The 14844-nt window shown below is 38.3% G+C and overlaps 1 protein-coding gene across 6 annotated transcripts in view; it reads left to right on the forward strand.

The window, feature by feature from the left end:
* The window catches only part of FRMPD4 (FERM and PDZ domain containing 4), a 582613-nt gene that overhangs the window by 193720 nt on the left and 374049 nt on the right, over window positions 1-14844 (forward strand). For 2 of the 6 annotated variants that reach the window (XM_057301098.2, XM_034950552.4), the window contains exon 2: window positions 8171-8267. The exons of the other annotated variants lie outside the window; for them this stretch is intronic. In XM_057301098.2, the coding sequence (XP_057157081.1) occupies window positions 8251-8267 (17 nt within the window). In that variant the 5' untranslated portion in view covers window positions 8171-8250. The remainder of the gene's footprint in view (window positions 1-8170; window positions 8268-14844) is intronic. 6 annotated transcript variants of the gene reach the window in all.

Raw genomic sequence — 14844 nt, forward strand, 5'->3', positions numbered from 1 at the left:
TTGAACTCAGTTACTAGAGGTATGGCCAAGATGAAAGGCAACTGATATTGGCCTAAGTTCATGAAGCAGAAATTATGATCCTCAGAAAAGGTAGCTTTAGACATAAGGATGCTGACAAAATGAATCTTCATTCCTTAAAGTTAGCCAGGAAAAGAAATGTTTCAGAGGATACAACTCAGGTTCTGAAAATTAAAATCTGAGCTACAAATGGGGAAAATTTTACTTTATAATTTCTGCAAAATTTGAGTTTACCTTTTATGACTCTGTGTGGTCTATGACATGGAGCAGAAAAAACTTGTAAACATAAGTTTTTTGACAAAAGATTAGAATCATGATCTTCCCTTGCTATTGTTTAACAAGCCAACCAACCAGTTTGTTTAGAGGTGAAATTACATTATGATTGGGGAATCTTTCTGACATTCACATAATTTATATAAAAAGCATACACGCTCCTGGCTGGAAGAAACATATTCAGGTATGTAGCTTTTTGTTTGGTGGCTATCTCCAAATTGTTTTAATTTTTGCCAGGAGACTATACTAATGTCCACTTTCAAGAATATAGGTGCACCTTGTAGAGATTAGAAACAGGTTTCCCTAGGTCTTTAGATAACAGGCTTTTCTGATGTGTGTAAGGTGCAATGAAAATCTGTGGTTCTGCATTATCCTTTCCCATTAAAAGATCCTTTTTCTGTACTGTGCAGTCATATACTTTTATTGGGAGATTATGGAAAGGGCCTTCACCTCTTGTACCCTGTAAAACACAAAGTATTACTGTAGTATCACTATCTGCCTTACAGTGGAAAGTAAGTTTGACAGTAAGCTTTATCCTCACTTTTGGTCATATTTTCTTCTTTCAGGGAAGGAACCAGTTTTGCATTAAAATTGTTTAAATGTATGAGGTAATGAGAGTCAACCTAGTTATTTAATTTGCATGCAAATGGAATTGCCCCCAGCCTTCCTTTTCTTTCTTTCTCGGATTCGTGTCAGGGCCAGGCCATCTATCTGGTGCTGGAAATCATCTCTACCTCAATAACCTGCCTCAATGGTGGTGCAGTGTTCCCTAATATGGGCACTGCCAAGTCAAGTGCAATGACAAAACTTACGTTATGCAAACTTATTCTAAGTGTATACTTTATGTAAAGGTGCACATTCTTGGGAGATAAGGCAAGTTTCTGCATCTTCTAAGTTACTAAGCCTCTCTCTGTTCCTCTGCATAAATAGGTGTGGTATTTGCAGAACCCTCTTCATTGGTGAAAAAAAAAAAAAAAAGCCAACTTATGTATAGGCAGGTAGCTAGAAGAGGTGTTTTGGCCCTTGTAGTTATTAACTTTGAGTTCTAATTCTTTCCGTTAAATTTGACAAATCTTTATTGTGCACCTGTTATGTGCCCACTGTACTGTGAGAATGGATGAGACATAGGACCTGCCCCAAGGAGCTCACAGGCTGCAAGGAGAAAAAGCCATAAAGACAGCTCTAGTACATCTCAGACAATTACTATTACTTTCCTGTGAAAATGCATCTTTTAATAAATGCCAGGTATTGTTCTGAGCTCTTGATATACGTTATCTCGTTGCATCCTCTCAATAACACTATGCGGATTATTATCCTATTGTACAGAGATACAATTGAAGTTAACTAACTTTTTGAAAGTCAGGGTTCCATGCCTACTTCATTGGTACCTAACTCAAGGAGTTGTTGGTTTCACATTTTCCTGGGGAAAGCACTGCATTTCATTCAGAGCTCTGTATTAGGATATGCATCCTTCTTTTTTTCTTTCTTTCTTTCTTTTTTTTTTTTAAAGCAAGGTCTCACTTTGTCACCTAGGCTAGAGTGCAGTGGTGCAATCACAGCAGCCTCGACCGCCCAGGCTCAAGTGATCCTTGCACCTCAGCCACCGGATTAGCTGGGACTACAGGCATGCACCACCATACCCAGCTAATTTTTAAACTTTTTTGTTGAGACGAGATCTCGCTATGTTGCCCAGACTGGTCTCGAACTCCTGTACTCAAGCCATCCTCCTGTCTCAGCCTCCCACAGTGCTGGGATTACAGGCGTGAGCCACTGTGCCTGGCCTAAGATGCACATCCTTCTTAACTTGACATTTTAAAAAAGCTTTCTTAGTTTTATATAATCGTTTCTTTGAAAATAACACATTGCCTCCTACCCAACACAAGGAATGTATTATAAGCCTCCTTCCCCTTGGACTCTGCGTCTAGCCTACTCCCATTTTCCAGGGCCATTTCTCTCCCCACTGAGATGCTTTCACTATCTACTCTCTTTTACAAATTCCAGGGCACTTAAACCTCTGTTTCCACCAGGAGACTGAGTATACTAGTTACCTGCTCCTGCAGGGCACATTTTGTCTTCTCTTTCTCTCAGCCTCTCTATTGCATTAGCCCTGAAGCCTGGTTTTGCATAATCACAAATTTCATTTATGCCTTTCCCCAAGCAAAGGTATGGTCCTCTTGCAAGGAGGAACTGCTATCCGCTTAGAGTAATTAGCTTCCTTTGCAGCCAGCTTTGACAATATCATTTATTTCACCTCAATCACCTTACTTATGACTCTAATTTGCACAGAAGCATTGACTGCACCTTTTCAAAGGAATCAATGGAGTTGCTTTAATGCCCATTCTTGGTGACTGAGTCTTTGCCTGGTTGAAGTTCTAAATGCAAAACTTTTATTTCCCTGTGTGTGATTCACTTTTAGAAAATAACTTTTCTAATTTCCAAGATTTTTTTTGGTCAAAAGGCAGAAAACATGGCAGAGACCAAATGAGGGCCATTTGAAGTGGTTTTCTCTAAGTTCAAAGAGATGCCATAAGGACTTGCTTTCTTTAGATCTTGCTTTAGCTCCCTCTGAGGTAGCCAGTAAGATGCAGAATATGCATCTCTGTCCAATTTCAACTGGACAATTGTTGGAGCTCTGTAAGTTCTTTGTATCTGGCAGTTGGCATAGCTACTTGTGGAGACCTAAGTGTCAGCATTAGCAATGGCCTTGCCAAACCTCATCTTGGTAGCCCTGGGCTGGAAGGCTTATTTCTCTTTGGGTCACTCCTCAAGTTATAATGATGTATGGGATTCAGAGAGCTGAATGTTGCCTTAACTGTCCTAGACAACCCCTTCCAAGAAAAAGATGCATTTTCTGAGTAGAGTGGGAGAGACACATCTTTTCTTAAATAGAGGCCTAGAGTAGTACCTGGTACACTGCCGATTCATGTATGGAGCCACATCATTAAGCTCACAGACACTGTACAGGGAACCATAACATCTCACACTGGCAGGCTTATCTTGGGAGAAAGGCCAACGGACCTTTCTCCATAACATCTATTATGGACTTTTAAAAACTATCTATGTTTTTGATGTAGCCAAACAAACTAATCCCATGCTGAGCCTGAAAGGTCACACCGCTGGTTCAGGAAAAACGTCCAACTTCAAAGCAAAGCTTTTCTGTTTAGCTGCAAGGATAGGAAAAGGGGATTTGAAAAGGCAAGCAGTGTGTGTGGCGGCTCAAAGCTTTTGATGAAGAAGAGCAATGGAGTGAACCAAGAAAAGTGATCTGGCAGAGTAGCAGGTTTGAATATGATAATATTAGGGGAGTATGCTGGCAGGGCTTGAGTGGGACTGAACACTGCAAAATGGTGTACTTCTGTGTGTGTTAGGAGGAAGTAAGTGGGCAATGTAGAAAAAGTTGAGTTTTGAGAGGTCAGGATGTATAGAATAAAGGAATGAAAATCTGTAGACACTTTGACCAACAAGGAAGCAATTATAGCAATTCAAACACAACCCCAAATTATCATTAAATCCATGCAGTATACACTCCTGGCCTCATGATTAATGCCAAAATTAAAGATGATCTTTTCGTAGGCAAGTGTTCATTAAGAGACTTTTCTGTTTATTCATTAGCTCAATATTTTTTAATTGCAAAAATTAAGTAAAAAAATATCATTACTGTCATTGTTCAGGAATATTGGGCTATATAGAACGTTAATTGAGGATCCAGAGAGAAATCATATGTACCTGATTAGGAAAACTATGATTAGGATTTATAAAGAATGCACACATATTCCAGGACTATACTGTGTAATATTTTAAGTGTCTGGTTTATGAAAGTTATTTGGAATATAGGATTGAGGTAATGAAGTATACTTTTATGAACTATCTAGATCAAGTAAGATAAGGAAATGGTCAGGGGCTGTTATTTTCCTTATTAGGTGTTCTAATAACCAAATATGCCTTTGAGCTTAATGACTGCAGAGGTGCTTTGCGACAGTGATTTATACTCTCCACTTAGGATGGGTTGTGAGGTCAACTGTGGCTTTGCAGAATGAACCTTGAGGAAGATTGACCATTCAAAAAAAGGCAGTTGGTGAAAATAGTTTTTTATATGGTTAGATTGTTTTACTGTTAGTTTTTGATGTTACGTTCTAGCTGCATAAAATAATATTATTTCATTCGGCATTTAGTTTGATTTGACTTAGTAACAAAGAAAAAGGGGCATGTATACTTGTCTCAGTCCATTTAAGCTGCTATAACAAATTACCTTAACTTATAAACAATAGAAATGTATTGCTTACAGTTCTGAAGACTGGGAAATCCAAGATTAAAGTGCCAACAGACTGGGTGTCTGGTGAGGGGTCCCTCTGCTTCAAAGATAGTGCCTTCCTATTGCACTCTCACATGGTGGAATGGGGGGAACACTGTGTCTTCACATGGTGGAGTATGAAGGGGAGCTTCCTTCAACCTCTTTTATTAGGGTGCTAATCCCATTTATGAGGGTGGACCCTCATGACTTAATCACTTTCCAAAGGCCCCACATCTTAATATCACACAAGGGGGATTAGGTTTCAATAGGAGTTTTGGAGGGACACACTCAGGCCACAGCAGTGCCCATGTGCAGAAGTGTGCCTACATGTAGATCTGTGTCCTAGACAGTATATAGCCCTGTGGAAAAGGCAGATGAAAGCAGCTTGAAAGGAGACTTATAACATCATCTGCATTTCCCCACTATGATTTATAAACTGAAAATCATCATTCAACCATCCATTATTCAGTAAACACTGATGGAGCAGCCATTATAGGCATTGATTGAGCACCTATGTGTCAATCAGTGTGTTCGGTGTAATGCAAATACAAATATGGATGAAACAGTCTCTTGTCTGAAAGAATTTACACACTATTTGGGGATACAGATACAGACATGATTTAAAAAGTACAAATTGATAGGTACTTAAGTGGATATAAAATATTTTAGAAATTTAGGGATCGTTGCCTAATGTTGCCCAAGTTAAGCCATTAGAAGGGAAGACACAGCGGTCAAATACGTACTACCTGGAGGAGCTTTGGCCAAACAGTTGGTGCAGTATTTAAGTTTTACAACAACCATCAAGTAGCATCATTATTGCCTTTTTATAAATAAGGAAACAGAGGTTTCCAGAGGTGAAGCAACTTGCACCAGGGCAAATGTCCACATGGGTAGAGCCAGGATTTCTATCTCAGTCCACTTCACTCCAGAGCCCACCTTGCCTGTGTTCCATGTTGGATTTTGAAGGGTAAGTGGGAATTCACCAGTTAGTGCGTAGAGGAAAGGAAATTTTGGCCTGAGAACAGATCATGTAGAAAGGTCCTAAAATGTCAAAAAGTTTTTGAGTTTGGGTTAAAGCATTTTAAGAGAAGGACAGCAGGAGGGAAGGAGCTTGAGGGTGGGGAGATTGTCAGTAAACAATTAAGGGCTACAATCCAGGCCGAACATCCATCTGGGAGCAGAACATTTTAGTTTAGTCTTATTTTAGAGAGGCTCACTTCTAAGGATTTTTTTAATTCAACATGGTTAAAATGTAGACAAATTTAATTTATTGAACCCCAAATCATGTTTTTTGAATGTTCCAAGGCATTTTTCTCATATCAGGACAGGATGCATATGATCATTTATAGATACCAGGCTTCTGTGTATGAACCATAGTTTGAATACATGAAATTTGTTTTTGTTTGTTTCTTTGTTCTTGCCTTTATGCCTTGATGTTTTACATCATTGTGTATTCTTTGCTTTTTACATCTTTAACCGCACTGATTACACTCTCATTAGTCCTGGCTAACCTATGTCAAACCACTGTCCATGTTCAGGTACACAATTTGCCAGTTCATTAATTTCAGGCATATTTCATTCTTTCAGCATTCCTGGGAAAGTATGAAGTAAGAGATCAGGCATAGTCTGACCAAATTCTTGCTTATATACCACAGCATCATTGGAAAAAGTTTAGTGAATTTTTTTTTTTTTTTTTTTTTTGAGATGGAATCTTCCTCTATTGCCCAGGCTGTAGTGCAGTGGTGCAATTGCGGCTCACTGCAACCTCCGCCTCCTGAGTTCAAGAGATTCTCCTGCCTCAGTCTCCCAAGTAGCTGGGACTACAGGCACATGCCACCATGCCTGGCTAATTTTTACATTTTTAGTAGAGACAGGGTTTCACCATATTGGCCAGGCTGGTCTCGATCTCCTGACCTCATGATCCGCCCACCTCGGCCTCCCAAAGGGCTGGGATTACAGGCGTAAGCCACTGCACCTGGCCAATGGTATTTCTTAATAAACAAATTTGGGTAGCAATCAAGCCACTCAATGGTAAATGGGATTTTCCCTCTACTCATTCTAAGAGTTGATTCGAACCTCTCCTGAGAATTGTTTTTCCTGATAGACTGCAGTTTCACAGTACTTCTGTGCTATCTGCAACAGGCTTCCCATTAGTGGCACTCAAGGACTGGGTTCTCAGATTGCCAAGTATTCCTTAGGCTCATTACAACCATGTTACACCAATACAGTGTTGATGGTATCATAAAAGTTAATAACCACTGCATAAATGTCAGTTTTTCCAGTGGAAGTGAAAACAACATTTCAATACTCAGCATTTTTCAGACATGTTTAATCATTTGCATGCACATTTAGTTATGTGTAAAATGGTCTATGGAGTATTGTCAAAGAATAAAGAAGAGAAAAACTGGCTTTATATGAGAGAAGAGAGAGAGAAAAACCAGCCTAGGAAGAGTGAATGTTGGTTCCTATTTTGGGGGAAACTGATTAGTTAGTTGGGAAAGAGGTCAAAGTAGGCAATTTGTCCTTTAGTAGGCCAACTAGGGTTATCAAAGAGAACCATCACAGTTCTGAAGGATCTCTGAAAACCTTGAGATCTTAGCTGAGAAGTACATGTAACAAGTTGTCTCTTTGTGAGGTCAGCCACTGTCCCCTACCTTAGTAAGGCAAGGTCTGCACAATTTCTCTCTTCAGAATGCTCACATTTTAAAGATAAAAAAATTTATTTTTATGTAGTCTGTGGACCTTCATTTTAGGTTATTTTATTTGTTAGGGTTTTGATTTTGACATCAACATTGATTTTCAATGCGCTCCAAACTTTCCTTACCTTTGTTAGTTGCTCTACGTTTTACAAATGTTCATCTGTGCAACTAATGGTCTACCTAAATGATCTGTTTCAATGACGTGACTTTTCAGTTCTTTGCCTCCCCTTGACTGCACTCAAGGTAAATGGCATCCCAGTCATGTCAGTTGAACTATTCAGCACGTTCTACTGATAGCATCCTGGAGTGAGGACTGGGAGTCTCTTTACTTGACTCACTCTAAATTTCAGGAAAATTACAAACTTCACTTTATTTATAAACTTCAGGCCTCCAGTTCTCAGCTTAGTTTAGTTTAGTGAGTTTTTGTTTTCTTTTTGTTTTCAAGTCAGTTTTTAAATCTCTAAAATGACTGAGTTTGAGGCCATGATGTTTCAAGTTATTTTAGCCTTTAATTCTGGAGCTAGGACCATTCTTCATAAAAACTTTTCTCCCAAAGCATTCCCCTTTACCTTTAAGGCATGCAATAATATTTCAGAATAGTGTCATTTTAGGAAATATATCAAAAAAAATTAATCAGAAAGCAATGATGCATAGGAAGACAGCTTAATGAAATATTGTCCTATCTTGAACCATTTTTTTTTTCTTCATGGGTAAGTTACTGATTCTATTAGAACTCAAATTGTGATTGCTTTCTAATTCATGGGCACTTTTGCATCTTGATTACTGACACTAAAGGAAAGATGAAATTTGTTTTCCCAAACTATTGTTATTGTTGCCGTTGTTATTGTTATTAACATACACCATTTACTGAGTGTTTGTTATTTTTCAGGCACTCTGCTGTTTTATGAGACAGGCATTAGTGTCCCCACTTACAGTTAAGGAAACTGAGGCACAGAGCAGTTCAGTGGCATGAGGTCACACAGCTGGTAAGTGACAGATCCAAGATTTGAACTCTGACTCTAAACCTTGAGCTCTTAATATTCTATTACATTTGATTTTTGCTGGTTGACTATTGTTATGACTCTTCCACAAATTTCTATATTATTTTATGTCTCCCAACAAAATGTATGAACAACCTGTGATTCAAGGAACTTTAAAAAAAAGTCCCTTTTCAGATATTTTAATGGCTCTTGAAATTAAAATTCAAAAAGCTCTGGATCACCATAGTTAATCAGAACTAGAAGCTCTTATAGAATTGCTTTCTGCTTAATTCTGTAGGGGAAAAAGGCTAAATGGAAAGAAAGTAATTTATTGCCAAAATACTGATTTCTGCCTCTGAATTTTGGCAAATCTCCTATATCTTTTAGAATTGATATTCAGTAGAAGAGATCAGATTTGTGAACCTGAGCCATATATTTGCTATGCTCTAACTACTAAAGCAGATGGGTTGACTGATGTTTATTCGTTCAACAAACATTTAGTTTTTGGTGATGCTTACTTGGAGCTAGCTACAATACAAGACACTGTAAAAGGAATAAAATAACAGTTGTCTCTAGGGTTCCATAATCTAAAAGAGGAAGGCATATCTGAAAGCAAATAGGTATATTTCTATAAGCAATTGCTAGTACTTATTGAATATTTCTCTGAGCCAGGTGATGTTCAAAGCTCTGTACACATAGTGTACATAGTTTGGCAATCAAGACCCTATAAAAAAAGGTGCTGTTTTAATCCTCCTTAAGAAATTGAGGCATGAAGAGGTTAAGTGACTTTCCCAGGGTAACAACTATCAGTGAAAGAGCAGGAAATTCAAATACAGAGAGCATGACCTGGAACCGGTGCCCTTGATGGGGTCACGGGTGGGTGTGGTCTATTCTAGCTGAGAAGAGGACATTGGAGCTTGGTTATGAATGACAAGCTCACACTGGGAAGGCCATCCCAAGCTAAGGAAATATTTGGAAAAATAACAGAGGCAGGAGAGTAGAAAGCAAATGTTTGTGGAGCAGTGTCAGATCAACCTGGTAGGAATGCCATGTGTATGACATAATGTGGTTAAAGGAGTTAAGGGTCACTTTATAGAGGGCTGTAAAGACCAAACTGAGAAAATTAATTCATAATTCATTTAGCGGATCTTGATGTCTCACTAGCCATGTGTCCATTTTATACATATCAATTCATTTATTCCTCATGATGAGGTGATGTGTCATATAACCATTCCCATTTCACAGATTGGGAAACCAAGTATACAAAGAGATTAACTTGCCCAACATCACATAGCCAGTAAGAGGTAGAGCTGGGATTCAAATGAGGAAGCCTGGTTTCCGAGGCCATAAGTATAACTGTGATGATGCCTTACTACTTAGAAGTGGAATGATGTGATCAGAGTTCAAAACCCATGAGTGAGGACCCATAAACGGGAAAGGAAGGAAAAGAAAGACAAGTGACTTGGGGAGAAGAGACCAGCTGAGGTCACTGTGGCACTCCACTGGAGAGACAGTCAATTGACACCAGGATGGTAGCAGTGAAAAGGAGAAAGATGAATGAGGTAGGGATGGGATTTGGAAGTAGGAGCTCAGAGTTCAAATTCTGACCCTGTCCATTACTGGTTACTGAGTGACCTTGGACTGGTGGATTAGCCTCTGTGCTTTGATTTTCTAATTCACAAAGAGGGGAAATGCAGCAGAGCCCGGGTGAATGAATTCTATTTTGGCCCTGCTGATTGGGAGGCGTCAGCAGGCCATCCATCTGGCTGGGCCCAGCAGGTCAGTTAGAAATCTGGGTCTGGAGCTCAAGAAAGAGGTCAGACCTATAAATGTACTTAGGAGTCACCTCTAGGGATGTAAGAGTTGAAATTGCTAAGAGGGATGTCTAGAGGGGAAGAGAAATGAAGAGAAGAGAGCTGATGAAAAACCACTCACCCCTCTTCCTGAGAACAGGTCAGGATTGATCAGGAGATTACTAGGAGCATATTCCATTTGTCTATATTCACTAGTTGATAGTTAATGTATTTTTTTAATATGTGAAACTGTCGCTGACCTCTTTTCTCATATCAGCATTTTTTACCTGCACACGATTTATCATGAGCTTGAGGTTGTGAGCACTGATGACACTTATTTATTGGTCTCCACATTTGCCGTTGCTTTGGAGAAAATCACTACAGCAGCATGACCCCAACAGCAGCCTCATATTACTAAGTTCATGAACAAAACCTGAAAGTAGGTTTTCCCTTCCGTATTTATGTCCCGAAGTCATCATTTTCTTTTCTAAGCAGCATCATATGTTGCCAGAGAAATTATGAAGCTGTTATTTGTTGTTTTATTAATGTATGCATTCCCTTAATTTAATTTGGAATTGGAAAAGGTACTGTGTGACTAAAGTTGTTTGGAAGAGCAGTTGCCCCAAATGGGCTTTGAATTGGCTTCTGTTAGTGCCTGTTTTGTTTTTCACTCTCAAGTCCCTTAGTACACATCACTGGTGTCTATCTAGACTACCTGCTTTTGCCTAAGGCTCACCTCAGCAGGCTGCACCATTCAAAAAATAAAAGCAAAGCACACAAACACAACACCAGGAAGCCTTGCAAAATCAATGTAGGTCTTCGTTGAAGGTCTTGAGGTCTTCGGTGTGAATGTATGTGTGTGAGATATGGGGGTCATCACATCTCACCGCAAAACTTTCCCCTAATTATCATTCAACTTTCTCTGTTTTCCAAATCCTACTCCCTCCAGTACTGCTCAAATTCCATTTCTTCTCTCCTCTTCTTTCTCTCAGCCACCAGACCCTCCTCCACTTTTTAAAATCTTTTGATATTAAATTAGACCTCTTATCTGTCTCCCCACTCGCATCCCCATTTGCAGTCCTTGTCAAAACCAACCCGTTTTCTTTATCATTCACCATCATTAGGAAGTCAGAGAGGATGAATTTTAATGCTTTGACCCTGTCAGGAAAATGTTGATTTTATAATACTAATTATTAAAATAGTACTGAGCCCCATTCAATAAATCATATACAGCAGATTCCTAACCAAAGAGCATTTATCTTTTTGTACTTTAGTGAGATTTCATTGACCTTTGCAGACGAGTTGTGTTGACTTTCTTTGGAGTCTGTTCCTGGCTTTTCGTTGTTGTTTTTGCAGCCTTCAGTAGATGGCAAGTGCTGAATTCCAAGTGTATGGAGATCTCCCGTGGTCCACCATAGTGGGGAGGGGGGATAAATCTAACTCTGAAATTCTCCTTTACCCATCCTTGCACCCCCATCTAAGCACACACAAAGCAGGAAAAAAATCGTAATCAAACTCCTTCAAGCTTTTTGTTTGTTTGTTCAAAGATAAAAGTTAAACCTGGTAAAAAATGAGTACAAGAAATTCCAGGCCTCATCCCAATCAGGCATTCAGTGGGTAGATGGATAATGGATGGAATGATGGATAGATTGATGGATGAATGAATGAATGGATGGATGGATGAACAGACAGACAAATGAAAGGATGGATGGATGGATGGATGGATGGAGGGATGGATGGATGGATGGATGAATGGATGAATGGATGGATGGATGGATGGATGGATGGATGGATGGATGGATGGTTGGATAGACGGATGAATGAGTAGATGGGTGGGTGGGTGGATGGATGGATGGATAGATGGCTGAGTGGATGGATGGGTGGGTGCGTAGACTGTGTAAAAGGAGGCAGTCCCCTTCCTCCTGTAATGTGTGATGGTGAGAGAGATGGGTGAGTGCTCACAGCCTGGTTATGGATGTGTGTGACCTTGCCTTTCAGATCTATTTTAGCATCAGTTTAAGAAGACACTTCCTTTTCTTCTAGCAATTGCACCTCTAACCCTTTTTCTAGCAAATTCAGAAAGGCTGAGTAGCTTTCCCAATAGCCCAGGTGGTACTTTGCTTCTACCCAGAGAAACATGGATAGAACTGTCAACCAGGGCTAATGATGGTGAGCGCTTGGAGAATTGGGGAACCTTTGCAATTCCTCATGTTGCTGATTGTTATTACCCATTGCCAATTCCCCAATGGATCAGTCTATATTTTGTGATATGAACACATGATTTGTGGATACTGGGAGACTGGGAGGGATGGTAGCAAATCTAATTTGTCACTAATTGAGCCAATGTAGTTCAGTCCTGTTAATTCTGTACTTTATTGAACTCTAAATCTATTCACATCTCATAAAACATGATTAATCTCTCTAGCTCTTTAAAATACAACAATATATGGTGTGCTTAAGGCTTAGGAATTTGACAAAGAGCCCAAGAATAACTTTTTCTCGGAATTCATGAAAAGCATTGGTTAAGCTACTTTATGAACAAGAAATCTATCATGAAAAAGAAAAGAAATCTTCTTTACAAACAGTAAAGCTTAAGAGAAAAACTCTTAAGATTTCGGATGTAATTTTGCCTTTGAAATACCTTTTGTATGAGAATTTTAAAATCTCTAGTTTTTTTTTTAAGTATATTGGAAGGGTAAATACTAAATAAAGGTTAATGTAATTGTCTTAAACTACCCAAAAGTTTGAAGCCAGTTGTAGAAAAAAACAAACTAGTAAGCAAAGATATGGTATGTTGTTGGGATGGCAAGCTGATGGTTAATAGGAAATTATCATGAATGAAATAGCATTATGATTCACCAGGGAATAAGTGGAAAGGTTTCTTGGGATGATAGTGTTTTGCAGGAAAAAAAAATAGGTTGCATTGGGATTATGTAAATAAAGGAGAGGAAGGCAGAGTCCAATCTGAAATTGTTATATTGGGGGATTGGGAATGTATTATAGACAAGGCTCTGAGCATAGTGGGCTTAGAAAGAGTCCTGGGTTGAAGTTCAAACCTTCTCAGTCATTCCTGCTGAAACCTTGGCAAACTTATATAATTTCTTTGCTTACATTGCCATATATGTAAAACTGGCAAAATAATACCTACTCCAGAGAACCGCTGCGTAGATTATTAATAATGATGTAAGTATATTCCCTCCCTTTTTGTCCAGCATACCTTTTGTACATACGCTACTGCTTTTAGCACCCCTTACAAATAATTTGGAGTCTGCCTCCTAGATTTGCCAAAAATGGAGCATACTTTTTTATTCTTCAGTCACCTTCTTGATTTGCCCCTCTATTTGTTGAGGGAGGGTACCAATTACAATTTTTAGTGATTCAAATGGATGCTTTCATTATTTCCCAAAATAATATGATAATAATATCCCCTTCTCTTAAAAAAGTCATCTTAAATCTTGAAAGACATTTTTACTAATTCATACCAGTAGAATTGGCATTTACAAATAGGATATGAAATTATGTGGAATCTATTATCCACTCTTCTGAGACAAGTAGTTAACATGAGTAATATTTTTCATTGCCACAAAAGTGGTTGTATAATTCTCTTTTTGTGCACTTAATTGGGGTAGGTTGTGATAATATAGTGATTCATCCTGGTTGGGAATGTTGTGTTTAATTATATAATCTGATTGAAGAAAAGCTCCTTTCTTCAGATTGGGCACAGGAATGCAGGCTAGATAAATTTCATATTCTTTCTAGAATATGTCTTTAATATTTTATATATTTAATATTTTCCATGGCCATTTGTTTTAAGAATTCTGACACTGTTTATCATCTTATAATATCTAGAATTTTTATTTTTTGTGTTTTTATTTTTTTGAGACAGGATCTTGCTCTGTCACCCAGGCTGGAGTGCAGTGGTGTGACCATAGCTCACTGCAGCCTTAAACTCCTGTGCTCGAGTGATCCTTCTGCCTCAGCCTCTCAAGTAGCTAGGTCTACAGGTGCACACCACCATGCTGGGCTAATTTTTTTTTTGGTAGTGACAAGGTCTCATTCTGTTGCCCAGACTGGTATTGAACTCCTGGCTTCAAATGTTTTTCCCACCTTGGCCCCCCAAAGGTCTGGGATTACAGGCGTGAGCCACAATGCCTGACCTTGAATTTTTAAAAGTACCTTATAATATTGATATAAAAATTCACCCCAGAATTAGTTTAATTATACATGTGAAAACATAGGTGATAATTTTTGAGAAGAAATATTAACAAATAGTAAATAGTAATAAGTAAACTTTTTACTCATTCTAATTATTTCATAGAAGTGTCACAATATTGAATTTTGGTCTGTCATCTAAGGTAGTATCAGTTCATTTAAATTATTATTTAAATTGTCCATCACAGTAGAAGTCATTATTTTTAAATATTACAGTGAAGTGTGCTTAGTTTTATTTTTTAATTTTCAGTTTTTCTAAATGTTGTGTTGTATTATTATATACATACAGATATTTTATATTTCATTATTATTGCAAATTTTTCCAAGCAGAATGATGTAATGTAAAATAATACCATCAATTTTCATTTGAAGCAGTATTTCATATGTAAACATATATTTGATATCCACATATTGGACTTGTTTTTTCCTGCTGAGGAAATCTAATTTATGAACAGTTGTTTAGTGGGAACACTCAAAGTATTAAGGATAGATTTCACTAGATTAAATTCATGAGGGCTGATAACATAACTTATTTCTATATCATCACTTACAAACAGTTACAAACCCTTACACTGAGC

Source organism: Pan paniscus, chromosome X (genome assembly GCF_029289425.2).
Source record: "Pan paniscus chromosome X, NHGRI_mPanPan1-v2.0_pri, whole genome shotgun sequence".
NCBI classification, from domain to species: Eukaryota; Metazoa; Chordata; class Mammalia; order Primates; family Hominidae; genus Pan; species Pan paniscus.